This window comes from Drosophila busckii, chromosome X, assembly GCF_011750605.1.
Source record: "Drosophila busckii strain San Diego stock center, stock number 13000-0081.31 chromosome X, ASM1175060v1, whole genome shotgun sequence".
Lineage (NCBI taxonomy): Eukaryota > Metazoa > Arthropoda > Insecta > Diptera > Drosophilidae > Drosophila > Drosophila busckii.
Window position 1 is genome coordinate 13,433,111 of NC_046608.1, and position 22,302 is coordinate 13,455,412.

At 39.4% G+C, this 22,302-nt stretch overlaps 4 protein-coding genes across 5 annotated transcripts; 3 read left to right on the forward strand and 1 right to left on the reverse strand.

Moving 5' to 3' along the window:
• Nucleotides 1–3,494: 3,494 nt before the first annotated feature.
• LOC108606331 lies at nt 3,495–5,077 on the forward strand. Of its 2 annotated transcripts, none has more exons than XM_017996355.2 (5): nt 3,495–3,589; nt 3,649–3,990; nt 4,124–4,450; nt 4,503–4,642; nt 4,704–5,077. In XM_017996355.2, exons 2-5 carry the CDS (start codon nt 3,652–3,654, stop codon nt 4,972–4,974), a joined length of 1,077 nt encoding a protein of 358 aa, XP_017851844.1. In that variant the 5' UTR covers nt 3,495–3,589; nt 3,649–3,651; the 3' UTR covers nt 4,975–5,077. The 2 variants fall into 2 exon arrangements, with proteins under 2 accessions (XP_017851844.1, XP_017851845.1); XM_017996356.2 differs by having other exon boundaries at nt 3,509–3,589; nt 3,645–3,990.
• Nucleotides 5,078–10,157: 5,080 nt separating this feature from the next.
• On the forward strand, nt 10,158–10,791 carry LOC108607182 (39S ribosomal protein L33, mitochondrial). Its single transcript, XM_017997839.1, has 3 exons — nt 10,158–10,357; nt 10,417–10,520; nt 10,582–10,791. The coding sequence occupies exons 1-3, from the start codon at nt 10,317–10,319 to the stop codon at nt 10,632–10,634; spliced, it is 198 nt and encodes a 65-aa protein (XP_017853328.1). The 5' UTR covers nt 10,158–10,316; the 3' UTR covers nt 10,635–10,791.
• A 95-nt stretch (nt 10,792–10,886) lies between these two features.
• On the reverse strand, nt 10,887–13,603 carry LOC108607181 (bifunctional lysine-specific demethylase and histidyl-hydroxylase NO66). The gene is made up of 2 exons (XM_017997837.1): nt 13,366–13,603; nt 10,887–13,304 (listed from the first exon to the last, which is right to left on the reverse strand). The coding sequence occupies exons 1-2, from the start codon at nt 13,531–13,533 to the stop codon at nt 10,992–10,994; spliced, it is 2,481 nt and encodes an 826-aa protein (XP_017853326.1). The 5' UTR covers nt 13,534–13,603; the 3' UTR covers nt 10,887–10,991.
• Nucleotides 13,604–13,935: 332 nt separating this feature from the next.
• LOC108605687 (DNA repair endonuclease XPF) lies at nt 13,936–17,240 on the forward strand. The gene is made up of 6 exons (XM_017995478.1): nt 13,936–14,225; nt 14,280–14,441; nt 14,499–15,095; nt 15,145–15,299; nt 15,370–16,181; nt 16,240–17,240. The coding sequence occupies exons 1-6, from the start codon at nt 13,963–13,965 to the stop codon at nt 17,194–17,196; spliced, it is 2,946 nt and encodes a 981-aa protein (XP_017850967.1). The 5' UTR covers nt 13,936–13,962; the 3' UTR covers nt 17,197–17,240.
• Nucleotides 17,241–22,302: the final 5,062 nt, after the last annotated feature.

A 22,302-nucleotide genomic window follows, 5' to 3' on the forward strand; every position in this document is an offset into this window, starting at 1 on the left:
TGTTCAAAATGTCTGTTGTTTTGTCGTTAGCTCTTGTTGTTGTTTTTGTTTTGGTTTTTGTTTTTGTTTTTGTTGTTGTAGCTGCTGTTACTAGCCACAAAATCCCTAAAGTGATTATATTAATACAACATGAGCCACAAGTGTGCTGCATATTGAGGCCCAAAAACCTCAAAAACTATAACAACTTTACACACACACAAACGCAACAAATGCTAACAAAAGTTTTGGCATTGTCTGTGTGTGTGTCTTTGAAACAAATCAACATCCAATATAAAATATACAGCTTGCTTTAATACAAAATTTAAGCAGCAAAGAAAATGTTTTTCAAAATAATATACAAAATTATTTAAATATTTAAAAGATTAAGTTAAACATGAAACTTTGATAAAATGTGGCATTCGATACTTTTGCAAATATGCGTCGAAATGATCCATTTAATATTTTTCAATATTTTATAACTTTTCGGTATTTAATAACTTATTTTTATATTATTAGCTTGCTGTTTGTAAATTTGATAATGCTTTTAGAAACTTATTATTTTGATTTAATTTTAAGCTAGTAAATAAATTTTTTTAGACTTGAAATTTTTTTATATTTTTTTTGGTATTTTTTTTTTAGATTATATATATAATCAGCATATTATTTATTTATAAATTAGACTTACCACAAATTGAGTAAATATTGAATATGTTGTAATATATTTGAATATTGATATTGAGTAAGTTAAATTCGTCAAAGCAGAGCTGCAAATTAATAAAATAGTTAGTTAGTTAGTTAAAAGTTATAAATATATATCAGTCAGTTGAGCTTTTAGTTGAGTTGAGCAGGCAAAAAGAAAAGAATTTTGTGTTTGGCTGTTGGCCTTAATTTGGTAAATCAGGCAATGTTACAGATGTGCGCATAGATTTTTTTGTTGCTTTTGCTCTTTTGCTTTATTTATTTACTTTTTTTTTTATATATATATATTTTTATACTTGTGTGAAGGGCGTTGTTGCTGCAGTGCAAATGTTGTCTGCTCTTTTATACGCAACACATACAAACAAACATAAATGCATGTTCCAATGTGTGTCAGTGTATATGTGTGTGTGTGTGTGTATGCATAAAGAAATTGCCCCATAGCTGTGCCTAATGAACTAAATTTCCATTTCTTTGCTTCCCAGTCGTCGCTTTTGCGCTCTCTCTCTCTCTCTCTCGCTACAACTCTCGCCTACAGTTGCCGCCTCTGGAGCCTACATCCTGCTTATTCACACACATACACTCGCACTCGCACTCTATCTCTATCACACTCTCTCGTCCTTTTTGGCATTATGTTTTCTGGTTGAGCTGCTTTTGAGCCGCTGCTGCTGCTGCCAGACCAAACAGCCTGAATGCTTTGATAAGCGCCAAGTGGCGAGGGCGAGGCAAGAGGCGGAGGCGCCACTAATGCGACTCTATGCCACACACACACACACACAGTTGGTGTTTCCCACATTGCTGTTTACTGCGCCCACTGCGGGGCCGTTGTGCACATTAACCTCTTTGTTAATCATTTATAAACAAATGCAAATAATGAAAAATACAGAGACAGAGCTTTCTGGGCCCAAAACCTACCAGGCCTGTCTACCAGGTAAGCCAATGCTGTCAATCTAGCGCTTTTATAGCTACTACAAAAATAAACAAACAATAGCTAAAGCAATTGTTAAATAATAAATACAAGTTAAGCTAGTTTTGAAAAGTTGTATGCATTAAAATAAATAAAAATAATAATAAAAATAAATAAAAAAAAGAAAAAATAACTTATAGACAAGTTGCAGTTTGTTATCAAAAGCTAACACTTTTTTTTAACAGCAACTTAGCCAAATATAAGTTATAAACAATTACTTAAGCACTTAACGGGCAATGGATTTAATTTCAAAAGGTCACAATGCACTCAACGAAAGTTGCATCGTTAGTCGTGCATTAATTTCAAATAAAATATGCATTGATATAAAGCTTTGTGTTCCATTAACGTTAAGAAAAGTTAAAAATACAAAGTGCTTGGCTAATTAATATTGTAAATGCTGCTTATTTTTTTAAACTACACAAAAAGCTGACAGCACTGGCAGCTTGGACGACGACGAGTCAGGTGAAGTGAGTTGAGCTGCGCTAAGCTGCGACTGAGGCTGCGGCTGCGGCTGAGGCTGAGCCGTGTTGGGGGTCGGTGATATGGAAATAAACAGCTAGCAAATGAGCAGCAGGCGAAACACAAGCGAGTGAAAAGCATATAACAACAGCACAGAGAGAGAGAAGAAAGGCTTAAAAACGGCAAGGGCAAAGCCGTTGCAAGCCCAAGGTGGGCACACGCGATGGCCAAAGAGTTGTCATTGCAATTTGCAAATATAATTTTTAAGATATAAATTATTATTGCAATGGCAACTTACAGAGAGAGAGATAGAGCGCTCTCTATTGAGAAACCTGAGCATAAAACTAATTAAAATTGCTTTTACTATTTATTCATAGCTCTTGCATTTGCTCGAAACTAATCTGCAAGTCAAACTATTTTCTAATTGGCAGAAGTCAAGAGCAAAATATAATTGCAATTAATGAGTGACCTTCGCTAGAGATTGTGTTAACATATATATGCCATATACTGTAGGTAGCCATAAGCTGGTCACGCGCTCTGATTCTGTTTGACAAGGACTCTCCTCTCTGTCAAGCATTTGTGACTTGACTTGGCTACAACTTTTAATCAATGCTTAAAAAACTGAGTGGCTCTAACAATAGCAATGGCTGGGTGGGTGGGTGTTGGGCGTGTTGCGTAGGCTGCTCTGCTCTGCTCTGGCTCAAGCTTTGCGCTCTGACCTCTCCGGATAGTGATTGGGGGCTTGTGGGTGGCTGGGCGTATCTCAATTACACGACTGCTTTCATATGCAAAAGATTCCAGTGGCGCTGAAGCGCATAATTAGTTTGCCTGTTGTCTATTGACTTGGCTTTGGAAATTGCCTGGCTCTTGGCTCTTGTTGTTGTTGTTGTTGACCAGTTTACGTCCGTTCGTTACCTAGGCCAACATTCTACGCTTGGCTCTTAATGATATTTTAATTAATTATGTGTCGTTCACAAGACTTCTGATGCAGAGAGAGAGAGCAAAGAATTTATAATTTATTGAAACTACAATTTAAAGTTTATGTTGATTGCCTTAACATGATTAACGTTTCCCTTTCTTGACAGCTTTCTTAACAAGTAGGTTAATGAGATATAATATATATATAATTTAAATACAGTGAACAACTAGTTTTTTCATAAGTTTATTATATACAAAACGGGAATCGAAATTGTAAACAGCTTGGGCATTTCTTCAGTTTTATTAGTTAAAATATTAAAATAAATAATTTAAGCAGTTCTTGTAATTCTAATTTTAAGAGCGTTGCTTTTATACAATGTTTACTGTAAATTACTTATGCACTATTTCTACTCTGATCTAAATAGGCATTGACTTTTTCTATAAATGCGCTTGACATTTTTATAATAGGGCAAAGTACAATTTCTCAACTATTTTTACTCACTCTTCGATTTTGTACTTTTCACAAATTATAAACAAAGCGCTAGATTTTTTTTGATAATTGATCCAACAGTAAGTAACTTCTGCATACGCTGCTCCTTTTAATGGCTTATGCTAATGTTTGAAGCAAGGTCATGCCACAGCTTAAAGTCTTAAAGGACGACCAAGCTCCTCTGCAGCAGCAGCAGCTATTGCCGTCTGCATTTGCTCCACAATGCGAGACACAACTCGAGAAGGACATTAAAGATCTAGACACTATACTCCAAATATTGCTGAAGCAACCTTACTCAATGTCCATGGATGAGCAGCTGATAGATGAGCAAGACACAGAGCAGCAGCAGCAGCAGATGCTTGATGAGAAGAGCACGCTGCATGGTAGAAAAGTTTTGAATGTCCTGCTCAAACGACTTTGGCGTCGTCGACGCGCCGAAGCGCTCATACTGAATTGTCTCCTGAAGAAATATAAGGAGAAGGTATGTCCATATCTCTTTTTGCACAAATCGAAAGCTGAAGTCAAGACAAGCCAAATATCTGCTGAGACTATCGACTCTTCCAACTTCCGACTTCCGCCTGTCTAACTTGCCTATTCTTCTCTTCTTTTGGCAGTCACGCTACTTACTGGATAATCTCTATTTGCACAATCGATGGATTTGGCGTCAGCAGCAACGTGCCGATCGTCTAGCCCTGAAGCTGAGCAAAGCGCAGATTGTGGCAACTCAAGCTAAGCTATTCAATGAGACTATGGAACGCCAGCGTCGCAAGGAGCTGGACGCCCTCACGCAGGACTTGAATAACAATGCCGAGGCCTTGCTGCTGTCGCGACGTGAAATGTTTCGTGAATTCGCCAAGTTTCGTGAGCTGGCCAAGCAGTTGGCCGATCTGCAGCGAGAAAATACTTGCAATGAAATCTACATAGAGGAGCTGAAGGAACAAGTAAGCCAAAGACTTTTATTTCAATGCCAAGTAGTCATGATTTCCATTTCAGTTGCTGCTTGCTGAGCGAAGTTTTCCGGCTGAGCACATTGAGCAGCTGCTGCATGATATCAGGGAAATCAAGCAGTTGGCCTATAGGGTGATAATTGAGCAGGCCAAGAACTACGATCAGTCAATTTATGAATTAGAGCTGTAAGTTGGCTTACTCATATATTAACCAATCTATATATCTATATATCTGTTTAATTCTTAGAAAATATACACAGCTTTTGGAAAAGCACCAGCGATCCCAGCTGAGCATAATAAAGCGTAAGCTGAACGCTTTAGGGAATCTACTCTGTTGTTTATTTGGTGGTCGATTCCTGCGCATACAGTGGCCCGACTTTCGATTTTTATTATGCAAACTTGTTGGCAGTTTTCTGAACTATATGTGCGGGAATTCAGTCAAAATTAAAACTTTAATTGTGAGCTTGCCACTGGCATTGGTTCTTATTGGATCCATATACTTTGAAGGCAAACTGTGAGGACTTAAAAGTGATGCAGGTTATGCGATTTTTATGCAATTTCAAATTTTAATTAAAACAAAATCAAAACGTAAAATAAAAAATATATATATTGTATTAGAAACCAACTGTATAACTTAATATTTTTTCATTCTGTTTAGATGTGCTGAATGTGCTGAATTTGCTGCCTAGTGTTATCGATCGACCAATCGACGACTAACAATAACAAATGCAATCATTCTGTATAGCGTTTTGTTTTTATTGTTGACTTAATTAGTGCATAATAGGATTGTTAATAAATTATTGTCACACATATGGCGGTGTGTAAACCACAAGCAAACAGTTTGTGACATTTGCACAGCTCGTCGCACAAATCAAGCTAGGAATGAAAATTGGAATTGTTAATGAAATTGCCAACAACAACAAAATAATAACAACTAACACACACACACACACACTAACAGACGTGAGAAAATATGGCAAAAGGTGCAAAACCGCAGCGAGACTTTAATTAAACAAAATAATTTGATGCATTGTAACTGAATATAGTGTACATATGTTTGTTTGTTGTATATACATATATAAATACATTTACGTGTGTAAAACTATCAGCAAATAACAGAGTCAACTGTTTGTTCTGTGTATGCTTGTGCTCATATGTATTCCAAGTACAACTAATTAAATTATACAGTTATAAGCAGCGTGAGCTCATGGAAAATGTCGGAAGTATTATCAAGTATTATTAGTTGTTGCACAAGCTACAATTGTAGATACATATGTAAACAGTGGCTTAAGTTGAAAAGGTATCCTATAGAACCTTTATACTGATAATTGCTCACTTTTTATAATAAAAAATTGCAAATAAAATTAGAATCATCTGCGCAGTGCTTTGCAAATTGCAAACTTGCAGTTTGGTTTACAGTTAAGCAAGCACTGCATATCGAAAATACACTCACCCGCTCTCGCTCTTTCTCTCTCTCTCTCTCTCTCTCTCTCTCTCTCTCTCTTCGCGCTGCGCTCTGCGCTTTTACTCTCAGTACAAACGAACCCCTGATTGTTGTTGTTGTTCTTGTTGTTGCTTGCTGTTGTTGTTTGCCTGATAATCTGTTACACATTTGTCCAAAACGCACACACCAGAAAAAAAGCGCACATGCAAAAAAAAAACAAAATATGTTTAAAATAACGCACACAAAGGTGCGATCATCTCATTGAATTGTATTTATGCTGCCGTTTACTTTTCATTTCATTAGTTTAGTTTAGTTGTTTGCCTATTTATTTATTTTCTATTTCAATTAATTGTAGTTTGTATTTATTATTTTGTTTAGCAACGCTCGCGAGTCTAACGGCAAAAGCTCTGGCAAAGCAACTGGCCGGCAAGCGAGCGAGAGAGCGCACGCATTCTATTATCAAAGAACTCAAGTACTGAGCGGAGAGAAAGAGAGCGCGCGCGCCACTCTCACTCTCGGCAGCGAGTGAGAGTAAGAAAGAGTGCAAAGCAGGTATGCGCTAAAGGCGATACAAACATATGCGTGGGTGCCTGATCTCAACCAAAGACTGCAAAAATTTGATTATTATTCTGTAATGCACACACACACACACACACACACACACGCACACATAGAACATAATTTGTTTTCATGCTGGCGATTGTGTGAGTGTGATTGTAACCGATGAGTGTGCGACCGCTGTAACGGAGGCAATTGTTTGTTATTGTTGTTTTTATTGCACAATTCCACACACACACACACACACATGCATATGCCGTAAGCATTTCAGAGGCAAACAAACCATAAGAATGTGGAATGTGCTAACTATGCTCGACTATTAAATACCCTAAGTGCAAGCCAAAAAAAACTTGCAAATCAAATGCGCATATTTGCTGGTACATTTAATTGTATCATAACTAATTGTTAGCTTAGATTTGCTGTAGTCAATATACCCGCTGCTAATATGTAAATTTACTGCTGGGTAGACGTGTTTAAGATCAATGTACAAAACGTCGAAACAAGTGCAAAAAGGAAACAAGTGTCTGCACTAGTAGAAAGCAATGCTACTCAAACTGTTTAATGCAGCTCGCTCTGTGTCGTCGCCTCCTCTCTCTCTCTCTCTGGCTCACTCGCTCGTTTGCACACATCGAGCGAGAGATAGAGCGGCCTGTTAATTTGTGCTTTAATTTTATGGCCTTTTGCACAATTTACTATAAGATTGCCAGGCAGGCAGGCAGACAGGCCGGAGCTAACACCTCAAGTCTCCTTTGTAATGCTCCCCGCCTGCTCTCTCCCTTTGCCAATGCCTCGGCCTCTGCCACTGCGTCGCGCTCTACTCTATATATCGTCCTATTGTATTGTCGGCGTGCGCACAAGTAAATTTCTTCCAATTTAATATTTTGTTTACATTATTTATTCATTTACTTATGTATGCCAGCTTCAGCATCTCAGCTATACACAAACATTTGTATGTATTAAGATTTATGTTTGCTTGTAAGTTATAGATTTGTTTATTTGCTTGCAAAGAATTGATCTTGATTTACAAATTCGAAATTAATAACAATTGCATTTAAGTTTTAGTTGCACACTTTTTTTTTAAATTACAAACTGTGTTTTTACGTGCATTACAATATTGTAAATATTTAAACATAATAAAAAACAATTAGCTTTTTATTTTTCGAGAGCTCTAAACATAAAAATTGTGTTTTCTTTTATTATTAACATTTGTCGTTCTTAATAAACCCAGATGCTAAGTGTGATGTATTTTAGAATAATACTGGTTGAGCGAGCAAGAACAAGAGACAGAGAACGTTGGGCAAAGACAAATGCGAATGAATGCAACTACTAACTGTAAATGCAGCTGCGTGGGCGCATGGCCAAGGACACCGTTGCCTCGAGAGTAGTCGTAGTATGATGATGAGGTAAGCGCTAAAAAGGAGGAGCGCCAGTTGTTGCCTCTCATTTTAATTAGTTGTTTTAACGAAGGTACTTAATTTTTTTTTTTCTTTCACTTTCTGCCCTGCAAATACTTCAATTGCGACAATTCACACGCACACATAAAAACACAAAACACAAGCTGCGTGGGAGAGGATAACGGTAACGGTAACAAGACCGCCATAGAACGCTTGCTGGTGCTGGTGCTGGAGCTGGAGCTGGACACTGCATTTGGAATCTTGTGGTTTGCTTGTTTGTCAATTAGTACTTACCGCTACTTTTTTGCCACTGACTGTAACTGTTGCTGTAGTTGTAAATTTTGTAGTTTTGCTGTGTTTTTTTAGTTCTTGCTTTTTGTTTTTGTTAATTCTGCTTGTTTTTGGTTTTGTTAATTTATGTAGATTTCTGCTAGGAAGCTCTACACTTCAATTCATTTGTTGTTGAAACTGTTTATAGTAAACACATGAAAAAAATATGCAAGAAAAAAGAAAATGAAAACAAACAAAATGAAAACAAACAACAAAAAAATGCTCCACGCTGTTATTTACACGCGCCGCGCGATAATGTAACTGTCAGGAGCAGTAAGAGCAACAACGAGAACAACAACAACAACAACAACAACAGTAGTGGCAGCAGCCTTATTTTTAATGGCAGTTGCCGTCGCCGTTGTTGTTGTTGCTGTTGCAGCAGGAGCAAAGCAAAAGGCAGAGATTGAGAGTTTTTTATTGTTGCCGTTTTTGCATTGCGCCTTTTCACTTTGGCACAGCCTTTGCACAGTTGTTGATTTTTTTTTAGTTCTTACTTCGCCTGGTTCACCACATTTAGTTTTTATTTATTCTCATTGAAGTTTTTCTTTGGTTTTGTGTTCTGTTTGGCGCTTTGCAAATGGTTTGTTTTGCGCTTAGGCAACCGCCTCGCTCGACTATCTTTGGTGAACTGAAACTTGCGTTTGCGTTTATTTACACGATGACGATGACGTTGTCTTATGTGAAAAGCTTTCGGCCCGCACGCCCACCTCGCATTCGCAATAAAACCACCACCGCCACCACCACCTGCGGGTATACGGCGAATAAAAAGCTCTACAAGTGCGACGAAGCAGCAGCAGCAGCCAAACATTTTATATGTTGTGCTTGCTGTCTGCTTTGGTTTCTGAAAAACAGTCACGTTCAAGCAATTAGTTCAGGTTTAAATTTAACACAAGCATTATATTTTACAGCTAAGTGTACATGACTTTTCTAAATTATGCCTAATTACAGCTGCTTATATTGTTTTATCAAATTTAGGCATGCATTTTTTGAAAAGCTTTTCTTACAAAATGCACCCCGAGTGTGCGAATGTGTGGGAGGATGTCCTATGCGCGTGTGTGTGTGTGTGTGTGTGAGTGCCTTTGCTTGTTTTTGTTTGGTTTCTGAGCTGGCGCTTTAGCCAAAGCTTCAGCTGCATTTAACGCAGCTTTTGAGTGGGTTTCGGCCACAGGTGCGAGCGAGATGCGTGCACGTGCTTTTGTTTTTCGTTTTAGGTTTGGGTCTTAGTGTTGGGCAACGAGCGAAAGCACGTCAGGTCGCAATTACCAGGCATATAACGGCTATTTCGCCGCTTTTACAGCTGCTTTGAGCAAACGAGCTTATTTATGTTATTTTCTCATATGTTTGTACATACAAACAAATGTAGTATCTATTGCTTATGACTGCTGCTGCTGTTGCTGCTGACCTTACCTTCAGCAGAAACCAGCGACCGGGTGACCGGGTGGTGGCGAGCCCAGTCATCGGGCAGCGCAGATTAGGCGCCTAAGCTTTTGTTTGAGGTTATGTATTGTGGCCGATGCACGTTCGTGTTTACGTACCGCATCTTTTGACCCTGACAATGAGCAAGTGCCCCTGGGTGCATGGCATTACTCAGTATGTATTCATTTAATTTAATTTGCAGCTTAAGCCATTTAACAGCCAATGCAACAAAACCGTTACGGAAAACAAATTCACACGCCCATCCACCCCCCAGCAATAGCTGGCGTCTAAAGTCTTTTGATGTACTACGTCAACTATGTAACGCTGATTGTCTGACTTTGTCCAGTCAGCGTCATTCGAGGGCACGGACAGCGGCAAGCGCTCGCTATAAACTACTTATATTGTTTGCTTCGCTTTAAGTACACTTAAGCCGGAGCTTAAGTGGATTAAATTTTTGCTTTTTCCATGGCTTCAGGTGCAAAACAGTTGCCGTAAAGGCAACAGTAAATTGAAATGTATTTACATTTATGTTTCTAAAAGGCAAAGTCAACACGCAGGCAACAAGCTGCATTTTAAATTAAGCGCCCAGTGCTGCGACTATCGATAACATTGCTATCAAGCGCATTAGCTGTCAGCCATGAGCACATATCAGCTGGCACTTGCACAACAAATTTTTGGCCGTATTTATTTAACTCCATCTTGACATCAATAACTTAAAATGCGTTTAACTAGTGTGTTGTTGAAGAAAGTCAGAAGCAAGTAAGTAAATCTAATCATATAGCTATGATGATAATCTAATAATTAACATATCTGAACAGGCGTATTATGGTGGTGCTTGAGAGCGCAGTGAGTGGCCATCAGTTCAATGCGTTCCGGGAGCGACTGGCGGACAAAATCGAAGTAATACGTTTTGATCCTTATAGTAAGTAACTTTAAGATTTAGCTATTGCAGCAACTGTTTAAAATTTCTTATTTATTTGCAGTTCAGAGAGAAAGTCTATATCGCGAGCGCAAGAAGATTCGCAGCGCGGCTTGAATCAAACGTTACGTTGATCAGACTTATCATAATTTGTTAACAATAGATTCCTTGCATTGGTTTTTTTTATAAATAATACATAGCTAAGTCACATACAAGTGTCTCTATATATACAAAAAGTGCTAGAGCTTAAAGTAAATAACACAACTTTTGAGCACATGTGTTGTATTTATTTATGATATAGGAACAGTCTGAATGGATGTATGATACATAATGAATTACAGGAAGTATGAAGACGATATGATTACGTGCACTTGTGGTACATGACTTAAGTCTGTTTACATTTTTTTGTGTATTAAAATTAATTTTGATTATGATCAGTGTACTAGAGTAATTTAATTATTCAATACAATCAAATTACAGCTTGTTGAATGGCTTTTCGGTCATGAGCAGTCCACGCTCCCAGAGCGCAGTGACGACCTCAACACGACGCTCGGCGCTGCGAAGCGGCAGCTGTGACACTTTGATGTATTTGGGATAAGTGGTCAGCAGCAGCTCCACGGCGCCAGCCTCTGTGGGCTCAATCTCCATAAAGTTCGCCTCATATTTGCAGTACTCCAGGGCATTATCCACGTAGTAATAAATGCGCAAACTACTATCCTCGGCCATCAAGCGCAGTATGTTGGCGCGCAGCAGACGCACGCTGGTTTGCTCCGTGATCTCGTAGTCACATAGGCATTGGCCCAGCGAATTCGTTTCGCTGCGTGAGCCAAAGACAGTGCGGCACAGCTCCTCTGGCAGTAGGGTGGGCGGCAGTGCCTCGTGCTGGTAGCGCTTCGCCAGCTGGTCGACAGCATTATCGATCTGAGAATCTGTTGGCATTAAATATTGTGTCACCATGCGCTTAATCTGGGCCTGCATTTCAGCACGCTGTGGAGTTTTCTTGGTGCCATGTGCTAGACCCAAATGCTGCCAAGTATGCAGCGGCAGTCCACGACGCAAGCTCAGATGTTGCTTAACAGCACGCTCCAGCACTGAGGGCATGAGGTGCTCCATTAGATTAGCATACGCCTGCTTCTGATAAACGCTCAGCGTGATGTGCAGTGAGTGATGTTTCTTCTCGGTCAACGCCTGATGCACAGTGCCGCGTGGAAAGTAGAGTATATCGCCGGCTTCTAGCACACCATCGAAAATAGGAGGACCCAGCTGCTCGGGCTTTAAATTGGGCGACGATACCAATGCTAGCGTCTCGCTGGGCGTAGGCGGCGAATACAAACGCCAGCGCTTGCGTCCCTCTACCTGCAACACAAAGGCCTCGATGTCATCATAGTGCGGCGCAAAGCCTTGACTCTTGGGCGGCGTAAGGTAAACATTGGCGCCAACCAGACAATGGAAGTATTCCTGCAGCACGCTGCACACCTGACGCAGCTGCGTCAAGTAGCTACTTGGGTTGAGTATGCGCACGCTGCAGCCATCGCCATAGAAGCCCCACACCGCTGGCGGCATGGCGCGTCCATCTGGATTATGCGTTTCACGTACGCCATCCTTGTAGCTAGTTATGTCAATGTTGGTGGTGAATTCCAAATGATTACGCAGCAGCATTTGGTCAATCATTTTAAAGGAGATCAGCTCACTGAAGTAAGTCGGATGTGCGCGTTTTATATGCAGAGCATTACGCTCCCAATAGTCCGAAAAGAACTTGGCAGAATCCACTGGATTTAGCAACCAGCGGAGCACGCGCTTGCCTTCCTCCAAGCTGTTGAGCTCATGCACAGCTGGCCTTGCGCCATTTGCAACAGCCTTAGCATTGGGAGCAGTCTTAGCATTGGCAGCAGCCTTAGCATCAGCAGCAGCTTTAGCATTAGCAACTTGCTTTTCTTGTTTATTCTTTGCTGGCAGCGGGCATGATTTGGTCGCCATTTTGTTGGTCACTGCTGCTGCTGCGCGCGCGCCCTTCAAAGCTGTAACTGGCGCATTTTCTTTCGACTTCTTTGACGGCATCGGACAGCTTGGAGCTGCACCACGCTTTGTAGGCATTGGACAGCTAGGTGCTTCTGATCCTAAGCTCTTACGTTGTGGCGACTGCGCCTTGGGCTGCTTTTTGTTGTTGTTTTTATTATTATTCATATCACCGTCAAACATAGTCTGACGTCTGCCTTGATTTCGAATAGCCGGCATCTCTGCTTCAATGCTAGAAATTGTATTATCGCTGCTGTTGATGCTACTATTGTTGATGCCGCTGACGCTGCTGTTGCCGTTACCGCTGACGCTACTACTATTGATGCCGCTGCTGTTCTTGGTGCCACTGGCGCTGCTGTTGCCGCTGACGCTGCTGCTATTAATGCCGCTGTTGCTGCTGAAGCTTTGACTATTAAGCGTATACTCCTCGCTGAATTGATCCTCGTCGCTGTTGTAGCTGTCAAAATCGCCGCCAGTTCCACTAGTGCTGTCGTCACTTCCACTGTCATCTGCAGTTATATTGCTGCTGTCATCTGCCGTTATATTGCTGCTGCCACCTGCCGTTATATTGCTGGTATCAACTTGACTGTCGCTGCCTGTGAAATCGCAGCCATCTTGGCTGCTGTCGAAGCTTTCATCGCTGTCAGCGCTAGTGGCGGCGCTGAGGCTGCTATTGTTATTGCGACGTTGACATTTATTGATCAATCTCCCCATTTTGGCAGCCAAATCAGCGGTTGTGTCCATCTTGGGCTCTTTAGTTTCCTTTTTTTTCTAAATTTATTAAATCAATGCTGCTTTAGGGATATCTCCACACACACTGTCTAATGCTTACCTTTTTCTGCTCTTGCTTGCCCTTATCCAACCGTCCTTTTGGTGAGACACCGTTAATTTTTTGCTTTGGTGCTGAATTCTTCATTGGCTTCTTTGCAGCCTTTTTCTTCTGTTGTTGAGCGCGTGACTTAGAGCCGTAAGCCGAGAATGCTGATATATCGTCCGACATTTTACGATTTTATTTAATATTATTTGCTTTATTTATTCTTCTTAAAATGTTATAAACGAAGTTATACGCACGACAGTAGTTTTAAAAGTAATTTATTTAACAATGAAATTCCTACACGTGCCTTGGTGATAACAGCTGAGCTGTATCTAACTATCGATATGCATATCTCAACACGATATTTTGTGCACTGCTTAACGATGTATTCCAATTGCGTTTGAAAATTTACAGTTTAATATGTTTATTAAATACAGCACTGCGTTTTATATTATCTGTATTTAATTAAACGAGCTTACTGTGCATGTAATTTCAAAATACAGTTTGGCGCCCACAGCTGCGTGGTGGTAGGCAATAGCAACGTGTTTACATTTCAGGGGTATATCGATAGCCGGCGTTTTATTATTGTTTTGTTTGTTGTGAAATTGTTGCGCCATGTCTGACCAGGAGTTGGCCCCTGAGTCAGGAATAGAAGTTGCTGAGAAGGAAGTAACACAGCAGGAGGAAACAGCAAGCACATCAGCAGCCGCGGCGGCTGCTGCTGCAGCAGCTGCCTTGGAATCACAAGAGGATGAGGAGTTGGCCAATTTGGTAACCGCTGAGGAGTATCTAATGCGCAAGGATGTGGTCCTGCTGGAATATGAGAAACAAATGTTTTTAGATCTCGTGCATACCGACGGTCTGCTTGTGTGTGCCAAGTAAGTGCGAGTTTTAGTTAATAGTTATTAATTAATTATTGATGCTTTTTGTAGAGGTCTAAGCTATGAGCGCGTGCTGCTCAACCTATTGAACGTATACAGCGATGCGGGCAATCTGCTACTGGTGATCAACAGCTCGGACATTGAGGAGCAGTACTATAAATCCAAGCTGGAAAGCAAGTTTGTGCATGAGGTGGCCAATACGGCACAGGAACGGTTAGTAAATAATTTCATTGAACACAGTATTGAATTTTATACTTGCTTTATATGCAGAGAACGCGTTTATTTGGAGGGCGGCATACAGTTTATTAGCACACGTATTTTGGTTGTGGATCTGCTAAAGCAGCGCATACCCATTGAGCTTATCACTGGCGTAATTGTGCTGCGTGCCCATAGCATCATAGAGAGCTGCCAGGAGGCATTCGCACTGCGCTTGTATCGCCAGCGCAACAAAACAGGCTTCATTAAGGCTTTCTCCAGCAGTCCCGAGGCCTTCACCATTGGCTACGCACACATTGAACGCACCATGCGCAACTTGTTCCTGAAGCATTTATATATTTGGCCACGCTTCCACGCCACAGTGCGTGCTGCCTTGCAGCCATGGCAAACCCAAACCATTGAGCTGCACGTGCCGCTCTCCGTGCACATGAGCTCCATACAAACGCACATCTTGGATATAATGAATTTTTTAGTGCGCGAAATCAAGCGCATCAACCGCACCGTCGACATGGAGGCGATCACCGTGGAGAATTGTGTGACCAAGAAGTTCCATAAAATATTGCAGGCGCAGTTGGACTGCATTTGGCATCAGCTCAACTCACAGACAAAATTAATTGTTGCTGATCTTAAGATACTGCGCAGCTTGATGATGTGAGTTTTACTGCTTGTTAATATAATTTAATAATTAATGTTTGCTTAGCTCGACCATGTATCAAGATGCTGTGAGCGCCTATGCGCTGATCAAACGCTATCGTGGCACAGAGTACGCCATGAGCAACTCGGGCTGGACGCTGCTGGATGCTGCCGAGCAAATATTTATGCTGTCCAAGCAGCGAGTCTACAATGGACAAAATGGTAAGCACCAAATAGAGTGAGAGAGAGAGAGAGAGAGAGACATATTAATTTGGATTTGTTTGCTTACAAGAATTTGCGCCAGAGCATTGCCCCAAGTGGCAGCCACTGAACGAGCTGCTTACAGTGGATATACCAAGTGATATGCGTAAACGCTTGGGTGCCAATCATTTGCAGGCACCCAAGGTGCTGATACTCTGCCAGGATGCGCGCACCTGCTATCAGCTGAAGCAGTATCTAACACAAGGCGGTGCACGCTTTCTGCTGCAGCAGGCGATGCACCATGAAGTGCACGTGGGCAAGCTGAACGAGGAGTTTGCGCGTCAAAGTCAGGCCAATGCCATGGCAAGCAATGCAGCGCAGCCAAAGTCGAAGCCGCAGCAAGCAGCAGTGGCGCCAGAGCAGCCACAGCTGGATGAGCTGACGCAGCTGCTGCTCGACAACGATGCGGAGCAACTGCAAATGTTTGAGGAAAGCTATATGCTGACCATGACGCAGACGCAAGCGCCGCTCAAAGCGGAACCAAATGCAAATGAATCTATTTTTGAAATCATACCCGAACTGGAGCAGTTCGATGTCTCAGCAGCGCTGCAGGAGCAGCGTCAGCCTTGCATTTGTCTGCAGACCTTTAAGACAGAGCGCGAAGGTGCTTTGGCATTGGAGCACATGCTGGAGCAGCTGCAGCCGCAGTATGTCATCATGTACAATACAAATGTGACGGCCATAAGGCAACTGGAAGTGTACGAGGCGCGTTGTCGCCGCCCGCCCGCTGAGCGATTGAAGATCTACTTTTTGATACATGCACGCACCGTGGAGGAGCAATCATACTTGACTAGCTTGCGGCGTGAAAAGTCCGCCTTTGAGCTAATCATTGATACCAAAAGCGTAAGCACACATTTGTTTAATAACTAAAGCTTTATATATGACAATTTATGATTTGCAGAAAATGGTCGTGCCTGAGTATCAGGATGGCAAAACGGATGAAGCCTTTGTGCTGTTCAAGAGCTACGATGATGAGCCCGCTGGCAATGCGCAGACACGTCAAGGCGCCAATGCAGGCGCTGCTCTAACCGCTGCACGCATTACACCCAAGATTATTGTGGACATGCGTGAATTTCGCTCCGATCTGCCCTGTCTTATACATCGACGTGGCCTGGAGGTGCTGCCCGTCACCATTACCATTGGCGATTATATTCTGACGCCCGAGATTTGCGTTGAACGCAAATCCATATCCGATTTGATTGGCTCACTCAACTCGGGGCGGCTCTACAATCAGTGCGTCCAGATGCAGCGCTACTATGCCAAGCCCATTCTACTCATCGAGTTCGATCAGAATCGTCCGTTTCATCTGCAGGGCAAGTTCATGTTGTCACAACAGACAACGGCTACAAATGCGGATATTATGCAAAAGCTGCAGCTGCTTACCTTGCATTTTCCCAAGCTGCGTCTGATATGGTCGCCCAGTCCTTATGCTACGGCCCAGCTGTTCGAGGAGCTCAAGCTGGGCAAAGAGGAGCCAGACGCACAGCTGGCCGCCAGCCTGGGCAGCGAGGAGGCGCTCACCGACGCCGCCGGCGACCAATTGCAGTACAACAATGCCATACACGATTTTCTGCTGCGTCTGCCCGGCGTGCACACGCGTAATGTGCACGGCTTGCTGCGACGTGGCGGCAGCTTGCGTCAACTGCTGGAACGCACTCAGACAGAGCTGGCGGATCTGCTGCAGTCAACGGAGAGTGGCAAGTTGCTGTGGGATATTCTGCATGTGGCGCATTTGCCGGAGAAGGATGAGGTGGCCGGCTCGACGGCGCTGCTCGCTGCCAGCAAACAGTTTGGTCATGGTGCACACAATCGTTTCCGCAAGGCCGCCGGAGAAGCCAAACGAGGCGCCAGGCGTTGAGACGTCTTATAGTTTGTACTCAATTTGGATTTTGCTTATATGCTGCAGCCTACTGTGAAATTGTATTAATATATTAAGTTTATAGTAATAATTAATATTTATAGTGTAAGCCAAACTTTTTTTTTTTTGAGTACAGTAAACTTTGTTGTTTATTTTTTCAATCCTCAGATTAGCATTAGACCTTTAACTTTCATATGCAGCTTTTGTAAGAAGAATTTTCTAAATCAAAGTCAAATATTTTTGGCAAAATATAAGCAACTACTTGGCTTAGTCTCTTACACTTCACCAAATTGGATGTAAATATTTATTATAAAATGCTCTAATTTATTCTTTTAACACTAGCAATGGAATACTTGAGTTATTGATTTTAGTATTTGATTATTTTTGAAACTTTGCAATTGCCAATCAAAGTAACGTATTAAGATTTACACGGACAACTTGCGAACTGCTTGGTGACTCGCCAAGAGTTCAGACACAACTGACCTACGTGATGCCTGGCAGCCTCACACAAACTTCGATGTATGTGCAAGAGCCGTAGGTGAGAGCGCAAGCAGCTCAGAGAGCGTGGGCGACAGTCAATGCGCGGGCTTAGCTTAGCAATAGAGAGAGAGAGAGAGAGAGAGAGAAAGCAGCGCTGCTTTCGTTCGTATGCAGTCGATCGCTCTGAGCTGCAGCTGCGACTGAACGAGAGCGTCGCCATTTTGTTGCTTAGAGAGCGCATCGTACGATTGTGGGTGGGCATGGGAGGTAGACTGTCTTCAGGCTAAGCTAAACTTCAAGTGATTTATTGATATTGAATGCCGTGGTTATTCATATTGAATGTCGTGCGTAAATAAATAAATTAATGTAATTAATCAATAAAATTTAAGACTCTAAATATTTTTGTAGGACAAAAAAACTTGTAGTATAACGTTTATAGTTAAACACTTACAACTGGCAAACAACGATTATTGTTAGTTAAGTAGTAAGGAAAAGTTTTCAAACTTACCAGGCATAGTAAGCTTTAAGTAATAGTTATATGTATCCAATATAACAGAATATGGAGTATTATAATTTATAGCACTGCAGCTGATCAACATTACGGATACTTGTTATTAATTATACGCGCGTTATTTGCTTTAAAAAATGCAAGCAACTAAATATTAAAACAAATTGCTTAGTTTTTTCAACTTGTTTTTGTAATACGATTTAATTGGAGCCAGCCTGCAAGTATAAAATATTCATATATATATATATATATTTGTTGTTTTTCTTTCTTTTTTTTTTATTTTGATTTTGGTTTTATTTGAAATACGCAGACACAAAAATTATTAATATGTGAGATTATTATTTATTTACTATGTATTTGTTATAACAGATTTGCTTATTTTATCCTTTTTTGTTTCACTTTTTCATGAACTCGTGGCATATTCTTTTATTCTCAGAGTTTAACTAATTAATTTATTTTATTTTTTTTTATTTTGGGTTTTTGTAAAACACACAATACAACTTTTTGTATTTGTTACTTTATTTGATTTGAGTTTCGATGTTAAAGCTAAGATAACTGATGTATTATATCGGTTTTAATTTTTTATATATCCTATGCTTTTGCTATAGTTGGGCTTGTTTACTTTGCATGATTTTGTTCACTTTGTTGAGAAATTTCATTTGTTTCGTTTCAAGAATATTTCGATACATGTTAGTTAAATATACTTGACTTTGTTGTTTAATTTGTTTAAGTTTCTGTAATTCTGTATATTCAATGTATGTATATTTGTAAATATATATTTATGTAGATATATAAATTTGCATGTGCGATTATTAAACATTAGTATATATGTATGCAACTGCTAAGGTATAATTCATTATGAACGCGTTTCCTAACGGTACTATTCGAGTTCGAAACACACACATACAATTTCGAATATACATATATATATATAAATATACGCGTTGCGAAAACATTTAATTATCTGTACTGAGAACTTATTGTTGCTGCTAAGCAATAATTATGCAATTGATTAATTATTTCATGTTGTATATGCTTAAAAAGTTTACCTACTAATGTTAAACAGGGCTGCATTAGCAAATGCACTAATACATGGCATTTACTATTCGAACTAACTGAGTTACGCATAAGTTTATAAAAATCCCTTTTGTTGGTTAGCTAATTGCTAATAGTTGAGTTGGTTATAAAAAAAAAACTATTTAGGCAGCCCTGTGACATGCTATAACATTGTTAATTTATAATTAACTATAAAGTTCCATGCTTAAAGTTTTTTTTTTTGATTAATTACTAATTAAAGAATTGCTAAAGCGTTTTGCCTTCTTGGTGTTTCGGGGTTTTTTTTTTTAAAATAAGAACCCATTTGTATTTTTTTTTTTTTTGTGTGTAGTAAACTATTTGTTAAGTCTAGTTAAGTTAGGTTTTATATAAATGTTTTATAAGCGTTTGGTAATTGGTGTTTTTTGATTTAATATGAAACTTTAAACTGTAAGTTCAACATTTTGCTGTTTTAAGCTATGGCATACTTAATGCTTGTTATCGGTTATCGGTAATCGTTTGTGCATTTGGCAATCTTAAGAGCGAAATTTAAGTATTGTATTCTACGTTAATGTTTATGTATATATCACTTTACAGCGCTTACATAGAAAGAGAGAGATATATATCTTATATACGATATAATGAGGTTTGTTTTTAAAGTATTTCGCTTGCTTGTGTGTCGAATGTTTATTGCTTATTCAGTTCGATTTTGTTACGCATTTGCTGTTTCAAATATATTGAGGAGATTGCAACGGAGGCTGAGGCAGGGGCAAAGGCAGTTATGAACTAAATAAGGCTACAACTGAACATCAATACAGCTCTAATACTCTAAATGCAAATATGTTTGTATGTGTTTAACAAATATTCGTTCGATAGTTTACGTTTCGGTTACTTTCTTTGTTTTGTATTTGAAGCCAGGCTTCGTTCGGCATTATATTATATAGTAAATAGTATAATTGTTATAGTTCTTCAGTATAGACTAGCTACAGTTTTTTTTTTTTTTGTTTATATAATCGTTTCCGTGGGTGTCTGTTCGCATTTACATATAAAAAGTTTCTGAATTGCTAACAATTTCGAACTCGAAAAACAATAATTAACGATAATGGCCTTACAAAGTACATTACCAACACATGAATACACATTTGCTTGATGCTTGGATGTCTTTTGTCTGTTTGAACACGTTAGAGTGAATGTTTATTGTTATATCGTTGCATACTGTTTAATTGCTTTGATTTTGATTTTTAGTTCGGTTGTGCGATTTGTTGTTCTTGTCGTTTTTTCTCTCGGTTTTAATTAAGGCTTTGTAAATTGGGTTTACAATAAATCTAGTGAAAGTTAAAAAAAAAAAAGGAATGGAAATCAAAATTGTTTGTTTTTCTTTTAATTACATTTTATAAAATTTTATATTTTTTTATGCTTGTATACAAATATAATTTGTGTGTTTGTTTTTTTCCATGTATGATAATCAATAACAATTTAAAGCACTTATGAAAATCATAAAATAATGTATTAAGTGTATACAGTTTAAATTTAATATGTACTATAAAAATGTTAATTTTCTTTATGTGTGTGTGTGTTTGTGTGTGGGTGTTGAATATTGCAAAAAAAAAATAATAAGAGTAATGCTTATGTTTTATGTTTATATTTTTATGCACACACACTGCTGCATAAACTATAACTTAAGAAATTGTTATCAATCATTTAAACTTAATTATTTGCTTTAACACAATTAATTTGTTAATTTACATATTCGTACTTTGTGTGTATCAAAAAATATTATAAGTGTTATTAAATGAAAAATTAACACAATTAAGATAGAGAGAGAGAGAGAGAGATAGGCGACTAACATAGAGAGATAAATACACGTTATGACAATGAGTGTTACACTATACGACAAAATTTGTTTGTTGTTGTTTTTGTTGTTTAAGGCATTTTACAAAAATCAATTAAGATATTGGCGTTGGGCGTAGTAGGAGCATTTTGAATACCTTAGCTCACTTAAACTATTTATAATTTGCCGTTTGCATTGCAGACATGAAATAAAAATAAATTAAAATGCTTATTAAAATTATAGATTATCGTTTTGCTTAAACATTTAAAAGCTGTTCCGTACATTTGAATTCTGTTCGTGTTAATAATTTTCTTCTCTTTTCTGTTCTGTTCCATTCTACTTGACGCCGTTTATCTTGAATCACATTCAATGCTTATTTCTTTGTTAAATATATATTTTTAAAAAATTTTATATTTTCTTTCTTTCTTTGTTAATCAACACTTAAAACACTAAAAACAATATGCTCGTTTAATTTTAACACCTGTTTGCTGCGCATCATACAATATGATTTATCTTCATTTAGTTTTCATACATTCATGTTTACAATTTTATGCTTGGCTTAGTCATTTGCTTACAACAACTAATTTGCGTACTAAGGGCTAGAGGACTTGGCGGGCGGGGCTTATAAAACAAACAAAAAAAAAAGCACATATTTAAGGTATTGTTTAACAGTACACACAACAAATAAAATTAAAGGTACAACAAAGTTAATTATAAAATTACGAAAAAAAAAATCATATCAAATAATAATAATAATTAGTTAGAAATGTTGCGCTCTTCGAAAATTACAATCACGATTGCATACAAGGTAAGAGAGTGCGTTGATTGTATGTATGTGTGTAGGTGTAGGTGTGTGTGTGTGTGTGTTGATGGGTTTAGAAATTCATTTGTCATGTTTTGCGCGGCGGCGTCGGTGGCGGTGGCAGCGCAGGCGCAACGCTAGCAGCAGCAACATGCGGCGATTGCCTCAGGCTGTTGATGTCTTTGGGAATGTTTTTGTATTTAACTGCAAAATGATAAAAATACAATTATATAAATGCATTTAATTTGTGCTTAGAGTTGTTGCCTTACCAGCTGCTGCAGCTGCCGATGGCGATTCGCAGTAAAAATTTGATTTGCGCATGTTGCTGCCGTTGCTGCCCAGCATGTTGCCATTGCCATTGGCATTGCTGCCGTTGCTGCAATGATGACTGTTGCTGTTGCTGCTGCTGCCATTGTTGCTACTATTGTTGTTGCTGCCGCCGCCGCCAAC

Excerpts from the sequence above, each read along its gene's own strand:
- LOC108607181 (XM_017997837.1), bottom strand. The coding sequence starts at position 13,533 with ATGTCGGACGATATATCAGCATTCTCGGCTTACGGCTCTAAGTCACGC. Across the intron at positions 13,305-13,365 it reads GCAAGCAAGAGCAGAAAAAG|AAAAAAAAGGAAACTAAAGA; the intron begins GTAAGCATTAGA and ends TAATAAATTTAG.
- LOC108606331 (XM_017996355.2), top strand. The coding sequence starts at position 3,652 with ATGCCACAGCTTAAAGTCTTAAAGGACGACCAAGCTCCTCTGCAGCAG. Across the intron at positions 3,991-4,123 it reads TGAAGAAATATAAGGAGAAG|TCACGCTACTTACTGGATAA; the intron begins GTATGTCCATAT and ends TTCTTTTGGCAG. Across the intron at positions 4,451-4,502 it reads TAGAGGAGCTGAAGGAACAA|TTGCTGCTTGCTGAGCGAAG; the intron begins GTAAGCCAAAGA and ends TTTCCATTTCAG.
- LOC108605687 (XM_017995478.1), top strand. The coding sequence starts at position 13,963 with ATGTCTGACCAGGAGTTGGCCCCTGAGTCAGGAATAGAAGTTGCTGAG. Across the intron at positions 14,226-14,279 it reads GGTCTGCTTGTGTGTGCCAA|AGGTCTAAGCTATGAGCGCG; the intron begins GTAAGTGCGAGT and ends TGCTTTTTGTAG. Across the intron at positions 14,442-14,498 it reads GCCAATACGGCACAGGAACG|AGAACGCGTTTATTTGGAGG; the intron begins GTTAGTAAATAA and ends CTTTATATGCAG.
- LOC108607182 (XM_017997839.1), top strand. The coding sequence starts at position 10,317 with ATGCGTTTAACTAGTGTGTTGTTGAAGAAAGTCAGAAGCAA. Across the intron at positions 10,358-10,416 it reads TTGAAGAAAGTCAGAAGCAA|GCGTATTATGGTGGTGCTTG; the intron begins GTAAGTAAATCT and ends ATATCTGAACAG. Across the intron at positions 10,521-10,581 it reads AATACGTTTTGATCCTTATA|TTCAGAGAGAAAGTCTATAT; the intron begins GTAAGTAACTTT and ends ATTTATTTGCAG.